Below are 25,495 nucleotides of genomic sequence, written 5' to 3'. Positions count from 1 at the left end.
ATTTTTTCTAGCTCAACTGTCACAGAATGGAAAGCACAGGATTGTGGAATATGCTGTCTTCAAAAAACAATCAGATGAAGCTATCTCAGGAGACAGGAAGTGATGCTAACATTGAATTCGGACGTTCCTTGATGCCTTCCTACCTTGCAATGCATACTCCGAAGGCAGCATTTATTGGTTTCCGGATGCAACCATATAAACATCCTTTCTCTGACTATTCACAGCTCCCGCACTAACTTGCTCGGCCACAAGAGGGCGATGGGGGTAAAGAGCCACATTTTTAATTTATTTTTTACTCACAGAACATCCACTCTTTCACAGAGATAAACAGAATCACTCTCACCTCTCCTCAATCCTCTCTATCTGTCTGTTTCCTCATGTCCCCAACACACACGCACACACACCAAGATAAATGAACACCTCCTCAGCGGCACTTACCGTAGGTTGCATAACGTACTGTTGGTGAGGCATCCACGACGTACTCTGGACCTGTGGGCGGAAACCAGCATTTCTTAATTTCACTCCTCACCCCCCCTCCTACGCCTCTTCCCGCTGCCTCGAAGCCCCGATTCCCACAGAGCAGCCGAGGCAGGAGCAAGTAATACAAGTGCGATAATTACACAGGGATCGGAATTCTGCAGACAGCGATATTGCCTCCTAATTACAGCGCTGCTGCAGCAATTTCATCATCTGAGGCCGACTTGGACCCCAAAAAATATCTCCTTTCATCTCGCCACCATATTAATTCCAACAATTACTTCATTTAGGACAGGGTTACTATAATTAACTAAAACTAAAACTATTAAAACTAACAGTTTCGTTACTTGAAATAAAATAAACTTTTTACGGTTCATAATTTTATTTGTATGACAGACTGGCCAAAAATTATGTCAGCACAATTAGGCATGCATCATTGTGTTATTACAAATAAAACAACTGACTCAAACTAAGCAAAATGCTTTCAAAATCTTAAGCAAATCTTTCATGATATTTGAAAAAGGCTGAAGATGTCAATGTTCCTATGCCAGACATAACTTTTGGCCACTACTGTACTTACAATAGCGACATTTGTCATTTTCATTTAGTTTAATGATGTAGTATAACCTAAACTAAAACAAATAAAAATGTATTAAATAAATATTTATAAAAACTATAGACATAGACATATAGACAAACTATTACAAATAGACGAACTATTTAAATGAAAAATCTAAAAATAAAAAATGTGAAATATTAATAAAACCTAATAGTATCACAATGATACTAAAATAACACAGATTTAGGGCACAGTATGCTTGAGTATTATTTTTAAACCGCGCTTTTTATACCAAGCGGACTGAGGATAAGTGTCCACTTCCTGTCTGAGAGGATGGATGTATGCATTTAGATTCGTGAAAGTGCGTTTGAACAGTTGTAGGTGTCTAAATTTATATGCGGTGTCCTTTTATGTTGTTCTAGGAAGAAAAGCCTTTGGGATTTGTTCATCACTGTGATCTGCCTCGGGCGTCTCTCTCTTTCTCTCTAAACACACTAAGTCCACTAAGATGTGTAAGCGCACACCTTGTCTCTCTCTCCCCGACTGCTAAAAGATTCATGCTCTCGCTCTCCCTCCTTCTCTGCTCTTCTCTGTCCTTTCACTGAAGAGGGAAACAGTTGTCTCTTGTTCCATTCTCAGAGTTCTAGGGGAGAAATAAAGGTAGCAGCGCATTGATTTCCCGTCAGCTTGGCTTTGAACTCGTATTGGCGGGTTCAGTGCAGTCTGCAATTTAAAATTAATTTGCCGACCAGCGGGACACTTTTGCACGATTTCACAAATTTGATTTAGAGATAACCTTCCTGGCATGCAGAATTTATCATAAGAAATGTGCGGCCGAGAGTTTAAACTAGGACTAGGGTCAGCGTGGGTGGTTTGTATATGTGCGCTCGTGCTCGTGTACGTGTGTCGGCGTGTTTGCGCGATGGACGAGGTTCTCGTGAGGACGGGAGGTACATGATCTAAAGGGCTTAGCTTTTCTCTACGCTCAGCAATGTTTTGTTTAGTTTAGCTTAAGCCAAATCAATTAGGGATGCTCATAGTCACTGTTTGCTCACTCCGTCTGACTGCAGGGCTGGAGAACAGCGTTAATAAGCTTTCCTAACAAAACATCAAACACGGACAGTGATGGAAAAACACGCTATACCGCAACACGCTCTCCTCATATGTATGTGACAGAAACTGCGTTTGTTTGCATGTAATTGTGTTTGTAATACAGTTGCCCTCTAAAAGTATTTGGGAACTTTTGGATATTCAAGTTACAATTAAAAACACCTGAATGTCATTGCATTAGATATCAAACCAAGTAATTGATGCTAGACCTTTTCCCAGAAAGTGTTACATTTATTTAACTAACGACTTTATGAAATGTTTTGCTTAAAAGACTGCCTTTGCTGTCTTTCTTAAAAACAAAAGCATATTTTAAATGACATTTTCTATTATAAGACATTCATATATTATCACGTGTCTTAAGCGTCCAGATGTTTCTAGGGTCCACGCTATAAATGTCTGTGAATGTATGAGTTTGTTTGCCTGCAGCAAGTGTTCATATATGCTGTGATCTTACCTGATATGTGGAGACAGGAGAGGCTGCGATGAATGGAGTGATTGACGTTTGAGCGATCATGCGGTTTGTGGAGATGCTGTATGGTGAGGAGTAGAACCTGCAAGATACACAAAAACACTATTAGTACCCTTTTTCTGTTTGTCTGCGGGTGTGTAGTTTGGTTCTCTTGGTCCGGACCAAACAAGAAAATGATACATTTAGTCTTCGTTCGCTTCACTTAGTTCACACTGTCATTTTTAAGACCAAACCTAAAGATACAAAACAACAAAAAAGAAGCTTTCATGATGTATATTTTGTGACAGAACTTACAAACATTAATGCGCACCAGGGTTCGGATGGCTGCGTTCACACATTCCATACAAATGAACCGCACAAACAGAGCAATCGCACCGGAGTTTGTTTTAATCAAACCAAACCAGACAAGTGTAAAGACACCCTAAGACAAGGGTTTTAAAACTTGGGTTTGGTTATTTATTTTTTGGATTTTTTGATGAATGGAAATTTCGAAAGAACCGCATTTATTTGAAATAGAAATGTTTTGTAATGTTATAAATGCATCCTTGTTGACTAAAAAAGTTTAGCATTAATAAAACGATTATGTCTGTGTATATCTGTTTATATGCATAGGCTTGTCACAACAGTTAATTTGTTGAGCCCTCCGTGTTACCAGAGCAACAGCATTTTCCAATAGCTACAGTTCTCAGGCAGGACTTTATTTATCATTGTGTACCTACTGCGGACATGTTTCATCTGCAAGCTCCGTTGCTAGGCTTTATTGATCGGCTTGTCTGGCAGCTGAGAAATGGAGCGTGGGGAGAGCAACGCTGTCTGCCCTAGAGAGCACATGCTCCCTTATGTCACAGTCACATAAGACGACCTGAGTGAGAGCATGTCCAGGAAGAAGGTAACACAATCTTTGAAGCAGGGTTAAAATGTGAAGCTTTACACAACAGTTTACGTTACTGTGCAATCCTTTTTAAGCCTAGCACCGCTCTGCTGTTATTTATGCCAGCTATTATCTTCAGCCCGTTGACATTGAGACGGCATGGGCTATTAAACAATTAAGAAGACTGTATGAACTCTCTCTATATATGCTAATATATACTTTCCTCTGCACTTTCTAGTCAGCTCTTTTATTTACAATTCAGAATCTGCCTTCTTTTCCCAATTGCATATTTTTGTCATTCCTTATTTCGTTCCCTTTACCGTAGACAGCAAGTGCTGAGTCAGAGGTGCAAAAGGAGCCGAAGTTGGTAGCTGAGGTGCATTTGGGAGACTATGACTGTTTCCCCAATGGGCCGGATCAGAGACAGAGCCCTGGGCACTTCGTCCACAGGAGCGGACAGACAGAAAGAGATTTATTTACCCAAGCCCGGCACCCATCTCCATGCCCTGAAACCAGCACCTGACGAAACACTTGCACCCTTCGGTGCAACAATGGCACAAAATGCAGATTGGATATGACATATATGTGTGTGCCAGTGTACAAGACAACTCTGTAAAGTTTGACATTATTCACTGCAGCTCAGATATTGTTAACCCTGTTAACCCTGCTGAAAAGACCAAATTATATCTGCATGAACCGCCTGGTTAGTCGAGACAGCCTTGCTAGTTAAGTTGACCATATAAGGCCATATGTATCCTTAATATGATCAATACCTCCCTGAAAGACCTTTTGCATATGATGTACCACACATCTTCAGCCCCCTGGTGGATTTTTCATGTTTCTCAGGACATAGAAATACTTTTTTTTTTGTTATAATTTTCAAATGTCCACCTTCGTGCTGGAATACCTTTTTGTGAAATGTTTGCCAATGTTGATAAATGAAAAAAAAAAAACCAACAACTTTTTTTAGTTCAAAATGCATTTTGCACAAGCAACTTTCATACATTATTTCATACATTATTAATATACATTTTGGTTTGAAAATTATACAACTACCATATATTATTTTAATGTATCATTACATAGCATTTCTTAATGTAATATGCCCACCAAATTGAACTGAAAATCATTTTAATCATTTAATAATTAAATGAAAATTGAAACATATTTTTTCTAAGATATTTTTAGAGTGGAAACTTATATTTATATGTTTTCTTATAAATACATTTACAGTATACACACTGCCATTACTGTTTCCATTAAGATGTTTTTTAATGCAATATGCATTAAATTAATCAAAAACGAGAATAAAGACATTTATAATGTCACTAAAGATTTCTTTTTTTTTTTTAAATAAATGCTTTTCTTTTAAACTTTCTACCCATCAAATATTTCTGCATCACAAAAATATTAAGTAGCAGAACTGTTTTCAACATTAATAATAATAAGAAATATTTCTTGAGTACCGGCATATTAGAATGATTTCTGAAGGATCATGTGACACTGAAGACATGAGTATTGATGCTAAAAATTCAGCTAAGCCATCACATGAATAAATTACATTTTATAATATATATTCAAATAGAAAACAGCTATTTTAAAATGTAATAATATTTTTTTTAAATAATTGTAAACATTTCTAAAAAGACTCTCTAAAGATTATCTAAAAGTGATTTCAAATGTCTTGCTTTACTGGATTAGGAAACCTCAGACAAGCATGCTACTAGCACATAAAACAAAACAATGTACTTTATGCTGGTGACTACTGGTCTTTTCAGCAAGAAAATACTGGTATGAGGATGGATTCACTGCAAGAAGCTTATTTAAGTAATGGACCATGTAAGGATGGACCATTTTATCCTCGGACAACCTGTAAAGAAGTGAAAACACAAAAAAACAAATGACTCTTACCCGTTCTGCATTGCAGTGGGGTCATAGGTCAGCGCCATGCCACTCTGAAACACAAGACAGACAGGACAAAGAGTGAAAGATTGTTCCGGTGAAGCAAGTATCCTATAAATTCTATTGAGTAATGCTGGCAATAGAACAGGGTCATCTAATAGGGGCCGGCCAAGTGCTCTTTATATCTTTAAAAGCACATGGCCGAGACTTGTAGCTGTGGATCCATTACCTCAGAGCGCTGGGCTGTAATACCAGACGGGCTCGGGTTCGATATGGCACAAAGTTATTTGGTATTTACAAGCCTGCAGAAAGCATAGCTCATGTTGACAGAGCCGTGCTAGCTAAGTGAATAAGGGGGGAAAGCTGGCCGCTTAGACCTGTATTGGACTGGAGCAGATAAACAACGCTCATATACTGCAACTTGTCGGGCGCCAAGTTTTCCTCCATGGGGAAGAAAACCTGGAGACTGGTGGGAAAACCATCGACCTAACCTATGTGTGACTGGACACTCTATCTAGTTAATGTGGACCCCGGGGGTTGCATATTGAAATACGCCTTCATGAGAGAGTGCAGCCAAAGTCATGGTGTCTGCCAGCTCCTCATAATGGGCGCTCATGGTCTGGTCGGTATCTGGGCATGTTTCCCTGAACCGCCGCGTCATGCCAGCAGCTGGGGCTGCCCAGAAAATGCCAGTTGTTCACCCTGCCGCCATTTTCCCATCAGCCAACCCAGACGGCGAGACTTGCTTTGCGGGAATAAAAACAGGAGAGGGGAGATTAAAGGACTTGTGCGAAAGACTGGGAACTTAAACATGGCCAGATGACTCCATCAATCAAATGTTTTCTCCTGCCTCCCTTTCTTTCACTCCTTTCTTCTAGCCTGTGGTTGAAACAAAGGATTTGTTCCCGATATACCCTTCTTCAGGGTTGGGTATCCTGGGAAAGGGAAGGCGCAGGGATAGTAGGGAACGCTGTTTAATAATACAGTAAACGCAACTCTGTGCTGGGCCGTGCTGAAACAACTAGTGAAACAACTGAAAACAGCGCTATTTGTTGTTACTGTACTGACCGAGAAACCGCTTCAGATGATTCAGTGACAGAGCGGTCCGATTGAATCCGAATAGTTTTAGACTGTTATGCAAGTGCATTTAGAAAGAATCGAACCAAAGGAATGATTAATTCACGAATGATTGGTATCGCTGGTTTAGTCGACAGAAATACGGGACACATATAATAACTGCTGAAATATCCGCACGTAAAACGTTTCTTAGGACAATCGGAGCGAGTATCAAACTAAATTAGCCGCACCGCCAGGAAAAGAGGAGGAGGGAGGTTGGTGCCGTCGGAACGGATGGAAATGATTGGCGGGCCCGTGGGCTGCCAGTTGAATAGCCCTGCTTTAGATAGATAGATAGATAGATAGATACTGTAGATCGATAGATAGCACTGACCTCTCCTTCCCGGGGCCACGGTCGGCCATTTTGAGGGTACTTGCTCTGACTCTGCCTCTTCTTCTGCCCCCCGTCTGCAAACTTGCAAAGCAGTGGCTCCGTCGGGGCTGTTGAGAAGAAGGAACAAACACAGAAAAATCTAAAAGATCAGTCAGCCGGTCAGCAAGGCATGAGAGGGAGGAGTGGATGGATACCTCCATAGGTCAACCGCAGTAAGATTGATGGAAAGGTCACGACCTCGGCAAAGAAAGTGAAGTGTGTATTGAACAGAGAGGGAAATGTTACACCGCAGGTATCACACCCACACAGAGCAGCGGAGGAATATCCAATGACCTTTTGAAGTTCAACACCCCTTGACTATCTCCCCTCGATTTCCTGCACGCCCACCCCAACCTCCATTATGTCTTCGACACTCAGACCATCGACTCACTTTTGGCACGGACGTCCTCTCAAATCTCCACCATCAAAACAACTTCCCTGGCAGGTCTTCAAAGCTCTGTTTAATATTTGCTAAATAATAAATGACCTGAACGAGACAGTAAATAACTTAAATGGCGTCGTAATGATCTGCGCCAACCGAAAAGTTTTGAAACATTGTTGTTTGTTTTTGTTGCTCACTGGAGTGTGTATTTAGCTTATTATCTCTTTTATACACAGGAAAAAAAGTGGAAAGGAAAGCAAGAAGGCTCCTCTGCGACCCAGAGGGATCGGTTCATGCAACAGGCGAGCAGAGAGTTTAAAAGAGTTCTCTTCCAAAAGTGCAAAGCAGGATGGCAGGCGCTGAGGCGAAACACTTTAATGTTCTCGCTCAGTCATGATGGCAGTATGAGTTGCGGGATGTAGAACACCTCTATGAAGTCTAGGAACGCACTTAAAGAGCAGGAAATCGTGCACATGAGTGGAACAAATTCCTGTACGCCACAGCTAAGCTAAACTTAATTTGGTTTCCTCAGCAACCAGAAAAACTCATTTAAAGCGAGCACAAACTTCTTGGATGATGGGATCTGGCAAAGAGCGATGATAGATGCAGGAGGAGGAGTTTCTGCTTTGTGGAGTCCAGACAACTATTCTGAGTAATCCTGCCCTCCGGCAATATGACTCTACAGTCACCTCTGAAAGTATGTTAGTTTGGCAGAGAAAAATGAACGCTTTCTCTTTGCACGCTCTCACCTGCACTGCGATATTCCAGCAGCTCTGTGGAACAATAGAGAGCTGTTGTATTACAGACTGCAGAGGATGCTTTGTGCGGAAATAAGCACATATATTGCATAAAACCAGATAAACAAATACAAAACAAGCAGCGGAAACGCCTCAACAGAACATTATGTATTCTGTAGCTGAATAGAATATTTAGTGGCTGTTGTTTGTTCTTTTTTTGTCTATTGTTTAGAATGAAACATCAAACAAGGGATCAAGTCTTCAAAACAGAGGTGTCTCAATAAAATAGTCATTCCGTGATTGAGAAAAACACTAATTGGACATGATGCCAGAGATTGAATGAGATGAGAGAAAAGGGCAGAAGAAACAATAAAACGAGAGAAGGGAAGAAAAAAGATAAGAGAACAGAAGAGAAGAATGAGCCAGATGAGAGGAATTCAGATCAGAATGGAAGAAACAAAACGAGAGGAAAAGCAAGCATGGCCGTAATAAGGGTTTGGAAATTAGTGAGATCTGGGTTGGGAGTGTTCAGAATTGTGCTATAATAACACATACAAATCACTAATGTATTCTTCAGAACCTTTTGGCCCCGCTACACTTTGGGTACACTCTCTCTATTCGTCTGTTTTGGGGGGATGGACATTCTTAAATTAGACCTTATTAATTGCATCACAATTTGTTAATAGTTTACTATAGACTAGGTAATGTTATTATTTGTTTATCATTAATGCAACAATACTTAAGTGTAATAGTTTTGATAAGTAATAAGAACTTTGCCTGTGCTCTTACAGTGTAAATGATTTTAGCATGACTTTGTGAAAGGTTAAGTATTGAACTGAATGAAATTGCATATAGCCTTCTTCATGACTTGTGTTTGCATATGTATATTTAATTCTGTAACCTACTTGTTTTACAGATCAGTGTACTAATGTTATTATGCTACAGATAACATTGATACCATATCTTAGAGATAAAATGCAACTTCTCACTTCCTAAAGTGTACATTAAGCGGAAAAAAACAAGTCTAAAGACATTTATAATAACTGAATCTGGCAACATGGCGGAGACTGCCCCCGCTCCCTCACTCAAAACTCTCTCTCAAGCCCCGTTCACTCCGCTACCGACTCACAGCGACATAAATCACTCTACATCATTTTCACATCACGGACACTAAACAATCTAGCAAACTGTCTAAACTGAATTATACATACAGACATTCATAGGAGGAGTTTTAACGCCTAATTAGTCATTCAGAGAACTTCAAATTTTATTTTTGAATATGAAAAATTCACAGAGTTCCGGACCCCGGTGGCAAAATGATATTTAGCCTATGTATGCATTTTTCCAAAATTAAAACGTTTACATTCAAAACATGCTGTTCTTCATCAATACAAGCTGTTCTCATAAACACAGATTTCCTCTAAATTATATAAAATATCTCACCATATAAATTATTCATAAGAGAGGAGAAGAGAGGAGAGTTTTCGGCCCTTGTGATCTCAGTGTGCTTTGAGCTGAAGTAAGGTGGGGTAAAAGTCTCTCTCCTCCACCTGCAGAGGAGTCAGGGTCTACACCTGCAGCCTTGTCATCACCCTCCTATTATACACACATGCACACGCTGGCCAGCGCTGATAACAGCAGCACGACACAAGTGACTCTTTTGTGAAGGACAGAGAAAACGAGGCAGCAGAAAAGATCACAGCTTTTGCGGCAGGCTCGAAATGTTTGAGCAAGCAGCTCCTCTCCCCCCACCCTATCTCAAAAACAATGAGTCTGTGTGTGTATGTCTGTGTGTTTCAGCTGAGACAGTGGGAAACGCCCTGTATTAAATCCCCTCACAGTTTAGGTTGAACTCTAAAATAACAACCAGAGCCATCATAAAACAGGGAAGCCAAATAATCTTGGGAGTTTTTATGCTGCTTTTGGAGCATGGTGGAATATCCATGCTGATTTTATGAGCAGACTCGGCTTGGCATTTGCTTTGTTTGTTTTGCTAGTCAGGTTGCCCTGAACTTAAAGTGCTGAATCTCACTCATGCGGGGAAAGTTTTAAGTCTTTGTTAAGAATGACTGATTTCTGATTTGGACCCAGAATTCATCCAGGGGAATCATACTACACTGCATACAAAAAAAACAAAAACACCTCGAGTAACAACCTTTCTATTTCATGTGTCTGCAGCTACAATCAGATAAGACAGGCCTAACTATGACTATTGCTTAAATAATTTTACCTCTAATTATAACAAATTATACCTGAAATCAAATTGTGATACATTTTTTCTAAGCAGCCACACTTACAATTTCCACCAGTTAAAACAGCAAAAAAAAAGTATTTACCCAGCTGTTTTGACTTGAGAGAGTAAGCAACCACACAGAACACACTAGTAACTGCAAAGCAACACCCTAGCAATCACCCAGAACGCATTAGAAACTGCACCATAGCAATATTCCTGCAACATCCTATCAACCTTGTAACATTCTAGCAACCACCCAGAACATCTTAGCAACACCCTAGCAACCTCCAATAACACCTCAGCAACCTTCTTGCTACATTTTAGCAACCAACCCATACCTTGCAAATGCAAAACAATCCACTATCAACCACACAGAAAACCCTTGGCAACCTTCTAGCATCATTTTAGCAACCACCCAGAACATCCTAGCAACACCCTAGCAACCACCTATAACACCTCAGCAACCTTCTTGCTACATTTTAGCAACCACCCATACCTTGCAAATGCAAAGCAATCCACTATCAACCACCCAGAAAACCATTGACAACCTTCTAGCAACATTTTAGCAACCACCCAGAACATCCTACACCCTAGCAACCACCTATAACACCTCAGCAACCTTCTTGCTACATTTTAGCAACCACCCATACCTTGCAAATGCAAAGCAATCCACTATCAACCACCCAGAAAACCATTGACAACCGTCTATCAACATTTTAGCAACCACCCAGAACATCCAAGCAACACCCAGAACGCCTTAGAAACTGCACCCTAGCAACATTTCTGCAAGACCCTATCAACCAACCACAACACCCTTGGCAACCTTTTGCTTAATTTATTTTTAATGACTGTGATGTCTAATGTCAAATTATACATAGTTTTAGTATTGTAGACACAGCTGTGATATTTTTGTGGAAATTATGGTTACCGTGATACATTTTGACAAGGGAGGCTAGCAGGCCTTGCTAGACGGCTTCAAAGTGCCTATCAAGACAAACAGAAACATGTACAAGTACACACACATACCAGCTGTTAAGGTATCTCAATCTGACACTTTATCACACTTATTGAGCTTAAACATGATGCTGTTCCTCAAACCACCACAGGGCAAACCAAAAACACTCACACATCCTCCAACATCTGCAGCACTGCACGAATGTCCATTTGCCAATATTTTAATCAGTCTCCTTGGAACTTCACGCATCATTACAGTGAGTGTCCCAACATGATGACATGTGTTTTAAATGTAACATGAATTAATGCAGGGAAAATTCATAATTCATTGACTAATTTTTACGTTCCCTATTTCTCATGGGGAATTTATGGAATATTGTTGGGCCACTTTTCATTGCTTTGGGAGTTTTCCCAAAAAAATCTCCTTCTCTTTTTCCTGTAGAGACAAACACAAAAATGAGAGCACAATTTTGCGAAACACAATATGTTAATGGCACTTGTCCTGTGTTGAAAGTGTGTTTGATTGTGTGTGCATGTGTGTCCGTAAGTGTTTCATAACATTTACCCAAGCAGACAGCTCTGACCACATGTATTTTCAAGCTGTTTATTAACTTTGGGTCACAGCACCGCAGATATTCAGTCGAGGAGGGAGTGCGAAGGAGGAGGGTCCGTCAATAAGACTGACATATGTTTCTAATCCACCGCGCGTCACCCGGTGTGCCAACTCTTGCTGGGCTCCCACAGACCTCCAGCTCTCTCTGTGGGCGGCAGGCATTCCTGGAGCCACACCCGACTTTCCCACCCTCAGCCCATGATGGCCCTCAAGTTCACAGATTTCTCCATTCCTTCGCTAATACCTGCCATCCTCTCTTTCCCAACAACCTCAAATGAGCTATAGGGCCCTATGAAGTCCCGAATCCTTATTTATTTTTTCCCAAATTTCCTAAATTTCCTTTTTAATTATTCACGCTTCTATTTTTAAGGTTGAATTCAATTTTAATTATTAAAAAGGATGTCTAGTCAATTTAATAAATAAAAAATTTAAATTAAATAATGTATTACCGGTAAATGTTTATCAATGTATTGTTAACATTAATAGTGCTCTATGAAATGTGTTTTATTTTTTCTGAAATTCTGTGTAGTCTGTTATAATTTTTTGGGATTCTGTGTTTTATAACTTAATACAAATTTGTTAACAAAAACAGTGGTAATTAAATTAATTGATACAAGTTTAATAGTTGATAAATCTTTTAAAATGTAATCAAATGAAATTATTATAGTTATGTTGAGAAGTACATTCTACTGTACAATAGTAATATATTTCAGTCATAATTCAACGTTTAATTCAATGTGATACTTGTCGTTCATTTGTAATTGTGAAATGAGAATTTTATTTTCCAGTGTAGTCCATATCGCAATTTACAGCCATTCTTTTGATTTATTCATTAACATTTTTCCCAAAATCCATGACATTCCGCGTTATACAGAAAATTGGATTTTTATGGCTTGATCCAGCGATACCTTCCGCATTTTCCACAACATGGAAATCATAGGGCCTTAGAGAGATGCGCCATGACTAACCGTATTTGGATTAGTAGGTTTTCCTACTCAAAGATGTTGTTTTAACTGGAAGATTGCTTTGACGCAGAGGGCCTTGAAAACAACATGTTGTACATGTGCTACAAATGGAAGTCCCTGTTCTAAAACATGCAGGGAGGAAATAAAGGATGGTGTTTACCAACACAAAGAGCACTGTTTGCCCTGGAACGGTGTGCACTGAGTGGGTAGGAGGAGCGGGTGACCCTGACAAAGCTGGTGTCTACACATCGCCCACGCTTTAATAGCAGCCTACCGCACAGATCTGTTATGCTGCCAGCTTGGCACAGTGGCTTTCAGGTCCAGGAACGAAGGTGCGCTTTGGTTTCACATTCAGTCACCGCCGTATGATACATATAGGGAGAAAACGTACAAAAACACAGCCCACAATTGAGTGCTGCTGTGAGGTGAGCCCACACATGCTCAGTGAGACATGTGAATTCAATGAAAGCAACAACCCCTATAATACACGTGTGTGCCGTATATTTGCAAGATGGGAAGCCCGTTCTTTCTACAAGGCCACGGGCGCTGAGGTTTATCCTGGAGTTTTACACACAGAAAATCTCCGGTATTATACAATACAGTGCTCCTACATTAAGAAGTCTTCCAGTACATGATATCAATTCCATGCAGAAACCTCATTTGCTGCACAGAGACACATTCATTGTAGATGAAGGTTTCGGCACAGAATGGAAATCGGGGTCCTCATTACTCACCCACCTCCCGGCTCCAACCAAAGCTAACTCTAAAAGACCTTACAGCCACGGCCCTTTTCAGCGCTGCACTCGTTGTGTTCTGTCTACCAGTTTGTATTTCCACAGCATGAAGGTAAGATCTTAAAGATTTATGAATGAACTGCTTTGTTCTTCCCGGTTTACTGACATTTCTTATGCTTCAAACATTGCAATGCTCATGATAACATTTGTTAACTCCACAATAAGTAAACCCCTTCGATAGCGATGCCATAAATATACAGAACTATCGCAAAAATGGAAGTTCAAACACAAATTTTTAAAGATGGCTCATCATGGCTGCATGCTTGTTTTTCTGGCTCACAAGTCTAAAGAAACGGAAATGATACAATTCATTAATGTTTATCATTTTAGGAGAAAAATAATGTAAAAATGCTAGAGTAAAAATATGTAAATTGGTTAAAAGTAAGAGAAAAAAATATATTATTAGATTTAACAAAACAGTACAATTTTACTGTCAAATACTGCAAATATGATGTAATGAAGTAACACAAATGGATTTAAAATTATCTTATTTGTAGTGAAAATATGTATTCAAAAAGACAAGAAATGTATGGTTACAGCAAAATATTGTTAAAATTCGAAAGAAAGCTTTGTAAAAAAACTATGTATGATGCATTACATTTGATTATAATTCATTAAAATTGTTATTGCTCACCAAGAGCCATTTATTTGATGAAAAACACACTGTAAACACAGAAATATTGTGAAATGTTATTAAAATCTGTTCTATTTGAATAAATATTAAAATGTAATTTATTCCTGTGATGCAAAGCTGAATTTTCAGCATCATTACTCCAGTCTACATGATCCTTCAGAAATCATTCTAATATGTTGATCTGGTGCTCAGGAAACATTTGTAATATTATCAGTTGAAAACAGCTGTGCTGCTTAATATTTTTGTGGACACCGTGATCCATTTTCTTCCAGGATTCGTTGATGAGAAGAAAGTTCAAAAGGACAGCATTTATTTGAAGTAGAAATCTTTTGTAACATTACAAACGGCTTTAATACACAAGTTCAATTATGCAGAAAAATATATAATCATACACCTGAGGAATTTTGATGGCCTGCAGCATTTTCTAATAGAATTCTGAAAGTTATAGTGTCTAATAGGTTAAAGAATGCATGCATTCTTTATAACCCTCATGCTAATGTAACAGAAATGAAAATGAACAAAACGTAAAACAACCGCATGCCAATATGATGCCCTGATCTTGGATCAGTGTTGGGAGAGCAGTTTACTCTGAGCACTGGTTTGTTTGTTTGGGCTAAAGCGGGTAAATATCACTGGCCTGTTTGACATCTTTCAGTGGAGAGAGAGCAGGAGAAAAGAGACAATTCAGGGAGAGAGACAGAAAGACAGACAGAGAGAGAGAGAGAGAGAGAGAGAGAGAGAGAGAGAGAGAGAGAGATGCACACTGAGTAGAATACAAACATTGCATAATCAGCTTAGCCACCCCACTTCCTGCCTTTTAATGGGCCTGTCTGACTTTGGTTTGGTGGATGCTGCTTTGCACAGCTCGTCCTGAGAGCAGGCCACTGGAGAGAGAGAGAGAGACTATTGTCTCAGTGCTCTAATAAAACATTGCAGAATGCAAGGTCAGGAGCCAGTTCACCGCATGCTCGTTTAAAGGTTGAAGTTCATGTTTCATTTAGAAGGAATGTACTCGCTGCACAAAAACAGAAAATAACATTAAGTTGTCTCACAGTGAGGCGAATTAACTAGTTGCACCACTTTTGTGTGCAATATTTCAGCACCAAAAAACAAACAAAAAAAATGTCCATGCATGCACAGTCTGCAGTCTGTATATATATATATACATATGTGAGTAATAACTTTTTTCTATTTATAATTACTTTTCTAGAAATCTTTATTAATATTATAAATGTCTTTACTGTCACTTTTGCATCCTTACTGAATAAAAGTAAATGTCAAAATGTCACTCAGTCAGTCAAGTCACATTTATTTATAAAGCACCTTTAAAAACAACAGATGTTGGCCAAAGTGCTGTACAAAGTTAAGCAAATAATATTAAAAATAGACACATAACATGTGTCACATGCAATGCACAAAGTATAATGCACAATGCACTGCACCTACTCATGACTATATGCAGTAATAAATAGATGCGTTTTAAGAAGGGATTTAAATTCATCATGTTGATGCAGATATTGGGCCCTATCTTGCACCCAGCGCAATTGACTTTGTACACCGACGCATGTATCATTCCTATTTTGCACCCGCGCAAAGCGCGCTTTTCCCTCCACAGACGCATGTCGCTAAACTAGGGAACTTGCGCTCCCCAGGGCGGTTCAGCGCAAAAAAGGAGGCGTGTTCCGGCGCAAACGTTCCTTCATGCTATTTTGCAGGTTTAGAAAACAATTGCGCCACTAACCAGGAAAAAATTGTTTAAAGTCAGTGGCGCGTTGCGCATGTTATTAATATGCTATTTTAAGGGCGCATGCTTGGCCATAATCAATGTAGCGTGTGCACAACGCGCATACACTTTGATTCTCTCATCTACACAGAAGCAGCAGTTTTCATTTTTGCAAATCATACATTATTACGATAGATAGATAGATAGATAGATAGATAGATAGATAGATAGATAGATAGATAGATAGACAATTTATTATAAAAGCATACATCTAGCTTACACATTTACCCAAATTATCATACAGTACGCCTTTTTAACCGAAGTTAATTTGGGTTGGTTTCTCCATCCCCAACGTCCCTGACGAGAGCGTTGCTCTCCTTGGCTGTGAACCGCTCCAAGTGCGCCTGCTCTTAAAGGGAATGTGAGATGACGCTCTGATTGGTTAATTTCACGTTACGCCCAAACCACACCTATGAATAATGAAGCTACTTCAGACCAACCCCTTTTAGATTTGCGCCTGGCGCAAGAGTCATTTATCCCGCCGGGAAAATAGCAACAGCGCCAAGACCCGCCCACAAAGTTACTTGCGCTTTGACACTTGCGTTTCAGGTCGTTAAAATAGGGCCCTTAATGTACAGTGGCAGATTTTTCCAGAGCTGTGGAGCAGTCACTGAAAAGGCACGATCTCCTTTCAGTTTAAGACGTGTCCTGGGAACAATCAACTGTAGACTATTGGTTGATCGGAGGTGTCTGGATATACTGTATGATGAAATGAAAAGAGATCGGAAATATATGGAGGAGCAACTGTGTGTGGAGGCCTTTATAAACAAACAATAATGCTTTAAACTGGATATGATATTTGACTGAAAGCCATGAAGAGAGACCAGCACTGGCAAATATGTTCCCCTTTCTTGCATGCATGAAAAAATTCAAAACACACACACGAATTTGACAAGTTTGCATATGCACTTATATCTAGTTTTCCTGTGCTCATGTGAAAGTGTCTCATACGCATGTAAAAGTGTTTTGCAAATGTCTCAAGGGTTATTTAGACTTCAGAGGCTCTGTAAAATTAGTCTCGTAATAGATTTATTCACAAAAGTCAGCACTATTTGCCTGCCTCAATTAACTATTAGCACTCTTGGAGAGCAGGTGGTACACAGAACTTTGTTTAGAAAAGATGCTTGTGTAGCAGTAATTAATCGCATGATATACACAGACAGTGCATGCAAATAACGCAGTACATTCTTAGTGAACTCCCCTGTGTTTGTTGGCTGAAAACGCAGGAAAATGTTTCCCTCATTTCAGGTAATTGAAAAGCATTTGCTTGAGTTTCTGCCTGTGTGTGCATATGAGAAATCAAATCTGTCTTATTTGGATATGCATGACTCATCCCAGCAGCCCTAATGAACGCTTGATAAAAAGGAAGAAAAAAAAAAATATATGCAATATTGCTTCCTAATGGGCTCTCCACTGAAATCACTTGCCCTCCGTGGGGCTGACTGCTGTCCTCTCTCGGGTCAGAGGCAGACAGAGCTATTAGAGAACGCCCCAGATCAGATAGATTTCACTGGAAGATCATTTCTCCCCCTCATTAGAATTCTATCTTGTATAAACGCGATTATCTGGGCCCAGCTTTGTTTGTGTCAGAACAGTGCTAAATCAATCACGACACCGTCGAGGACGAACAAAGCACAAATAAATCAAAATATAATGCGGTTTGGAAAATTTGGTTTGGGGAATGCTCCAGATAGCACTGGTGTGAAATGATAGAGGCTGCACACACTTGCCGCAGTTTGAAGACCCGCTGGGCATGTCACCTTATTTTACTGATGATATTAGCTTCAGATTTATTGATTTGTTAAAGTCAGCATGAAACGGAAGTTACGATAGACTTTTTTCTCTATTGTGACGTATATACAAGTGAACGTACACAAAACATTTAGGGTGGGACTTGATTTTTCCATCGGGAATTGATTGGATTCTTGTGGTTTGCTATTGCTGTGATATCTTATGTAATCGACAGGTTGTCCCGCCCTCACGCCAGTAAACACGTCATCAGAGAAGAGAGGAGATGTCAACGCAAGAGGCAGGGGGAGTTATTTTAATTAAAGATTATAAGGACACATGAATTAAAAAAAAAAATACGTACATGGATAAATCATTTATAATAAATAGTGCAATATTCCATAAAAGAAAAAACAGGAATTGTCATTTTTTTCCCAAATTGTCCAGCATTTTGATATAATGATTTCAAGAACTGGGCACCTGATTTGGTGTTCACATTGGTACATGGCACTTTGACTGATTTCAAGCTGTTCACATGTTGATGTCATGCTCAAATGCTTCATTCAATTTGGCTTAACTCATGGAAGCCAAATGCAGGTAATTTGATGCTAATTCGACTGTCACTTTGAAATTTGATTAAATTAAAAGGGTCATGACAAGGAGTTTTTTATTATTTAAATATGTTCCTTGAGGTTCACTAATAATGTTAAAAAGAATTGCAGAATTTTTTTTTTCAACCCTCATCTGTTACTTTGCATCTGTAAACTTTATCCAGCGTAGACAGCGTCAATGATTATAATGGGTTCCATTTGCTTTTGACATGATGTTCACATCTGGTTTAGGCAAATGTCAGCTGTTAAGCGACTGATACCAGTGGGCGGGGCCTATGGTGCGATGATGTAAAACTATTCTGCGATGTCTTGCTCTAAAGGCAGTCATATGCAAATGTATTAGCCCGTGTGACGTCACAAATCCCACAATATCCAAACAAGCCGTTTTTAGAGCTTGATTAAATTAATGATATGTTTATTATAGAGCTGGTAAGTCCCGCCCCTTCCGTAAAACCCCGCTGGACCTCAAAGTTGAAAAACCGTCAATGCAAGTGAATGGGAGAAAATAATTATTTTCTGATCCCGTTTGAATTGTGCCATAAATTGAACATATGTTGTCTGTGAATTTTTTATATAACTTTTCATGTTACGAGTTTGACAGTATATGGTATGATTCTTCGGCTAGCAGCTGTGGAAAAGACATAACGAGAAAGACTACATATCGCCTATGTGACGTCACCCCATAAAGTTGATTTACCCGTGGTTTTCACCAACCTCAACGATTTTGTCCTCTCCCTTAAAGAAGGCGGTGAAGTGCATCAAAGACACAGCCATGTTTAGCAGGATCCGTGAGCTAGTCCGTGTGCTAGTGGTGGTGACGTTTCAAACGCGTCGAGAGTTGTAGTGCACAAAGTGCTCTCACACAAAATCTAACCGTATCAAACTTCTACCCGCTAAATTGTATCATTCTTTACACGAAAAGTTATATAAAAAATTCACAGACAACATATGTTCACATTCATGGCACAATTCAAACGGGACCAGAAAATAATTATTTTCTCCCATTCACTTGCATTGACGGTTTTTCAACTTTGAGGTCCAGCGGGGTTTTGCGGAAGGGGCGGGACTTACCAGCTCTATAAGGAGGAAGTTTGAAGCTATGAAACTTGCAGGATGTTTTAATGGTACAAAGATTTTTCATATGTAAAAAGATCAAGCCAAATTTGATTTATCATGTCATGACTTTTCATGTCTTTAAACATTTATTCAATTGTTTAATCAGACAGTCAGCATCTTCGCATTAACTGAAAACATTATTTTTTTGACTACACGTATATGTAGATTTTCATGAAATTCTTAAACAGTAAGTTGAAGAAATATGAATAATTTTCACTCAACAAGACATTTATAGCAGCTCCACATTGAAGATATTGTTGTCACAACTCAGCCACTAACACATATTCAAGCTGTTTTCCAAAACACCTGATCCCTTTACCACACCTGCGCTTAGAGACCCGGTAACCAGGTGAATATGTGTGTGTGTGAGAGAGAGAGAAAGAAAGCAAGAATCATTTTACACATACAGTATATCTAATGTCAGCCACATAACCATGATTGTTTGTGGGTTGTGGGTCAAAGGCAAAATAGGGCATTTTATGTACAGTAGGGTCCAAATATATAAGACCACAAAATATAATTTAAATTTTTTATGATTTTTTAAAAATTAAAACAGAAACATTACAGTGTAAAATGAATATGGAATTTTAAAGAGTTTGCACTATTTATAGGTCACTAATCAAGCAAATTTGTGGCACTGATCATAAGAATTCTTTTGTACATATTGTTGCTTTACATTTTAACTTTGCTGATAACATTATTTATGGAAAAATAATGTGTGGGCGCTAATATTGTTATCATTATAGATATCATGCTTGTCCTTTAATATTTTGCTGATTTATACATCACTAAATCAAGACAGTGCCTAAAGGGTCAACTTCACACTGTCCCTCTTTACCAGCATAAAAAAAAAACTGCAATTCAGATTTAGAATAAATTATACAGTGAAACCGAGCAAAGCATCAATAATAGAATGCTCCCCTCTAGCTATGATCAATAAAGCTGTCAACGCAAGTTTACACAGTTTCATGTGACTGTTTGAGTCCTGCAGTTTAGCTCAAACTCACAGCCATGATCATAACCTTATTCATTTAATTATAATAAGGTTAATTATTATAATTAACGATTAATTGTGCAGCCCATATATACAAAGAGATACAAAATGATTTATTATGTCAGTTCACATTTAGGAACCTGTGTTCTCTCCTCTCATTTAGAAACATCATAAAGATTAAAACGCTCACGCTGGCATGATGGGACACTGGAGGAATCATGAGGGCCCATAGTATTTCCCGCGTCCGTGGTTACCAGCATCATGTTTGTACAGAGCAGGCCTTACTTGACATAGAGAGTGTGGGGTTTTCACACAGCCCTCCCAACACATTAGAAACCTGCCATTCTCTCTAAAGACTACAGCCAAACCTAAACACCTTTCATTCCTGCCTCCTGTACGCTGAGGAGGCCTGTCAGGTTCCAGCGGAGAAAAATACAGGATCATGCTTATTCAAAGATTATGGGAAAACAAAAGGAAAGACTGAGTGAGCTTTGGGAAAGTAAAGAAACAGAGAACTGGAAGTAGAGCTGTTTTAGAAAATGAATGGGCTCCGAAATTCCAAAACAAGGAGGTTTGGGGTAAATTTGAGAGACGGGAAAATACATATTTACAGTTTTAGCAGAAAATGTCTATATTTTCACCCATTTTATTGTCAAAATTATCTAAAAATATGGTGACAAAAATGTTTATAGTTAAATTTAATATTCAAGAAACCCCATATAAAGGGATCATTCTAAAACGTAACATTTTATTATACTGTCCTAAATAGTTTGACGCAGTATTGTTCTGCACATTTTAAGGTAAATTACACTACTGTTAAAAAGTTTGGAGTTTGGGGGATTTTTTAAAGAAATTAATACTTTTATTCAGCAGGGATGCATTAAATGGATCAAAAGCGCCAGTAGAGCCATATAATGTTACAAAATCTTTTCATTTCAAATAAATGCTGTTCTTTAGAATTTTCTATTCATAAAAGAATCCTGAAAAAAAAAAAACCCTGTCACGGTTTATACAAATATATTAAGCGGCGCAACTGTTTTCAACATGTTTCTTGGGCACCAAATCAGCATATTAGAATGATTTCTGAAAGGGACAGTTCATCCAAAAATGAAAATTAGCCCATGAAGCCCTGAAGCCATCCTAGGTGTAAATGACATTCTTCTTTCAGACGAATACAATTGGAGTTATATAAAAAAAAAACTGGCTCTTCCAAGCCTTATAATGGGAGTCAATTGGTATATATTTTTTGGAAGTCCATCAAAGCCTATCCATCCATGATAAATGTGCTCGACACGTCTCTGGCCTTAATAAAGGCCTTCTGAAGTGAAGCGATCATGTAAGAAAAATATCCATATTTAAACCTTTATCGACTAAAATAAATCAAGCGTAGCGTTAGTTCTGGCAGGTCACGTTCGTCAAGCTCGCTTCAGCTGACTCTCAGCTGATCCACGTCTACCTATAGGAATATGACACCTATCACTGTATACATATATAGGCTCCTTCAGTATTATCAGCAGCTATCATGTTTCTCAGGTGCTTTTAACCCTCCTCCATCCCCAGCTCCTCCTCTCATCAGTCAGGATTTGGCATTCTCATTCCTCTTGAATCAGAATAAATTCTCGAATCATGTTGTACTTTAAAATCTTGAATTAATGATATCTGCAATACAATAATGTTGGTTCTGTTCTGTTTACCCTAACGGGGGTTATTGCTGCTCTCCCTGCTCTTATCTATGCTATAGGCCGCATGGATGCGCAGGGAGTTCTTGCCCAGAACAGAACGATACCGCCAATCCAAACTGTATGCTAATTGTCAATCGTATTTGACGATAGTGGTCCTGACAGAACTAGCTTCCGGCAGACGGCCGTACGCAAGTCGACTTATGCCAAAAGAGTAACCCTTGACGATGTATGTAGGAGTAGCGCAAGCTTTGACGCCTCTCGCGGTTCAAACAAACAGGGCTGGGAATCCGCGTTCATCATTACGTGGTGTGACAAGTTAAAGGGTTATTACTCTTTTGGCGCAAGTCGACTTGCGTACGGCCGTCTGCCGCAAGCTAGTTATTTTAGACTTAAGTTAAGTTTTAAATATGGATATTTTTCATACACGAACACATCGTTTCACTTCAGAAGGCCTTTATTAACCCGCCAGAGACGTGTCGAGCACTTTTATCACGGATGAAAAGGCTTTGATGGACTTCCAAAAAAATATACCCATTGACTCCCACTATGAAGCTGGGAAGAGCCAGGACATTTTTTTTATATAACTCTTCATAAGAAGAATGTCATATACACCTAGGATGGCTTCAGGGTGAGTAAATCATGGGCTAATTTTCATTTATGGGTAAACTACACCCTTGAAGGATCATGTGACACTGAAGACTGGAGTAGTGATGCTGAAAATTCAGCTTTACCATCACAGGAATAAATGACAGTTTAGAATATCTTAAAATAAAAAAAAACAGTTCATTTAAATTGTTAAAATATTTCACAATATTACTGTTTTTACTCAAATAAATGCAGCATTGGTGAGCATAAACTTATTTTAAAAACTTTTATTTTTAAATTAAAGAATTAATACAAACTAATAAAATAAAGTAATAATGTTAAGATGACTGAATTCAAAAGATCAAACATTTTGTGAGAGAAAGTCACCATATTTTGAGAATTATCCAATACAAAGTACAAGCAAAAATAATACTGATGCTTGCCTTGGCAAGCGTCACTAAATATAGAAAGTGAGAGAAAGAAAGAAGAAATCAGAGAGAAAGAGGTACACAGAGAATGTGAGAGAACGATATGCGCCAGTACCCATTATGTTCTCCAGTAAGTCCTGGGAAAATAAACAGCTTCATTAGCACGTCCTTTATAGAATTTCTCTCTCTCTCCCACACATAGCGTGTGAGCGCCTTGTCTGAAGCATAAGACGAAACTATCCAAACAGAAGACGTCAGTCAGAAGCCAGCTCAGTGCTCATTAATACATCAAAATGTTCCAGAGCCCACCACGCCTCAACCCCGGCCTGCCAAACGCTTACCTGAGACCCCTCCATTATGACCTCACCACTGGAACACAAACACTGCTAAAACTGATCCCGGAACATTCCAAAAATAACATGTCACACCAGATCATCACAGATTTATCTTGAAGGGGGTGTGATATCTTACATTTCATTTTTTTTATGGTGTGGTATATAAACAAGCCGTCTGACCGAGCGCTTTGTGATAGATTAAGGAATATGGTTGACTTGTGGTTTCGCTAGGTAACATGGTCCGGTTAGCCCCTGCTGGTGGATGTCGTAACTACACCATCTGGCTGCAAAAGAGCATCTTTGACGGCCATTAAAATAAATTAATAAAATAAATAATTATTTACATAAATAAATAAATAAACTTGTTTATTTAAAATAAATATTTTTTTATTTGATTTTTATTTAAAATAAGTACATTTTAAAATATTTGCATTTATTTATTTTTTAGAACAAGGCTTCAGGACCCTTGTCAACTAGGTCTTTCACTTAATGATATCTGGCCTCACTACTGATACATGCCCCATTCAAACAAATTCCTCAGAGAGTGTATTGGTCCGTGGCAGCTTGATTTCCCAGTATCGCAGACATTAGCGAGTCAAGTGGAACCAAATTTAATGGGTCACCCCGATGCTGCACACACACACACACACACACACACACACACACACACACACACACACACACACACACACACACACACACACACACACACACACACACACACACACACACACACACACACACACACACACACACACACACACACACACACACACACACACACACAAGCCTGGCCTCTAACCCTATAATTTAGCCTCTCCTTCCATCAGCACAGACAGTGGGGTGTAAGTACTCTCTCACGGTCTTACTGTCAGTGGGCTTGTAAGCACTTCAGTACAAGCCTACATTTTCCCTCAGTCACAGCTAATACACAGCAATTTAACAAGTCACTTTACTGATCAGCCTGTGGGAAAACACATACACAAGACCCTGCCTGTCTGTCTGTCTCAGAATTTTCAATTTCAAAGTACTTTTTTTCTGGCATAACTGTTGATGTATTAACAAAATAAAAAATAAGTTACAAATAAATTATTATAAAAGCTATAAATAAAATAATTAAAAACTAACACACACACACAAAATGTTTAAATTAAATATTTTTACTCAAATAAATAAATAAATAAATAAATAGAGTAAATAAATCGAATAATATGTGAAAATAAAAGGATGGAAACACAAAAGCATGCACAAGTCCAAGTCCTTCACTAGAAAGAAACTATCCTGAACTATGATGTCAAAGGCAGCACACAGGGAAAAAAACATATGTCCATTTGACGTTTGTGTGTATGTATGACACTGGTAAAACATTGCACTGAAATATTATATTATTTATATTTATCTTATACTTATTAAGTTGTTTCTATATTTATGTTTATGTTGTCACAATACACAGCTACTTTTTGAATGACCATTAAAATGTAGAAAAATGCTTTTTGTTGCAAGATAGTGTAGTTACGTCATCAACCAGCAGGGGCTCACAAGGCCAAACTAACCAGCCAAACCTTGACCCCTTGCTACATATACCCATTCCCATTTCAGTTTCTCATTTTTCTTATTCAGTTTCAGGTAGATTAGTGTTATTCTTCTGTCGCAACCTTTCTCTTTTTACCTTCAATTACCATCAACTAAAACGTTCCAGAATTAATGCATATGCGTGTGTGTGGTGTTATGACAGCAAATCCACAGTGTGATTTCCATACCCACACCATTAAGACTTCCCTCCCTCAGGCCACTCTGCTCATGAATAGGGAGAGACGAAGAGATGAAGGGGGGGGATTAAGGTTGAGATCAGGTGCCGGCCACATTGCCTGAAACGCACTCGAAGATCTGACAGAGCCCACAGGCTTGAGCTGGGCATGTGGAAGATCAGCAGAACGGAAAAAAGTGCTAGACGTCCCATGACAGAGAGCTCGTGCGTGATGGAGGGGTCACGGCGTTACACGCTCGTCATCATTATCTACCCAGCATCAGCATGTTGCCTAAG

General features: G+C 39.0%; 1 protein-coding gene across 5 annotated transcripts in view; it reads right to left on the bottom strand.

Moving 5' to 3' along the window:
- The window catches only part of rbms3 (RNA binding motif, single stranded interacting protein), a 151,713-nt gene that overhangs the window by 11,193 nt on the left and 115,025 nt on the right, over positions 1 to 25,495 (bottom strand). For 3 of the 5 annotated variants that reach the window (XM_081389112.1, XM_081389113.1, XM_081389116.1), the window contains exons 7-10: positions 6,839 to 6,945; positions 5,398 to 5,441; positions 2,601 to 2,697; positions 439 to 489 (exon numbers count right to left, since the gene is read on the bottom strand). In XM_081389112.1, the coding sequence (XP_081245238.1) occupies positions 439 to 489; positions 2,601 to 2,697; positions 5,398 to 5,441; positions 6,839 to 6,945 (299 nt within the window). The remainder of the gene's footprint in view (positions 1 to 438; positions 490 to 2,600; positions 2,698 to 5,397; positions 5,442 to 6,838; positions 6,946 to 25,495) is intronic. The other 2 variants (XM_081389114.1, XM_081389115.1) reach the window with 1 other exon arrangement.

The sequence above is a fragment of the Scardinius erythrophthalmus genome (genome assembly GCF_964197995.2).
Source record: "Scardinius erythrophthalmus genome assembly, chromosome: 16".
Classification (NCBI taxonomy): Eukaryota; Metazoa; Chordata; class Actinopteri; order Cypriniformes; family Leuciscidae; genus Scardinius; species Scardinius erythrophthalmus.
Note: the sequence above shows the minus strand (reverse complement) of the source record. Positions and strands in the feature narration are given on the sequence as shown.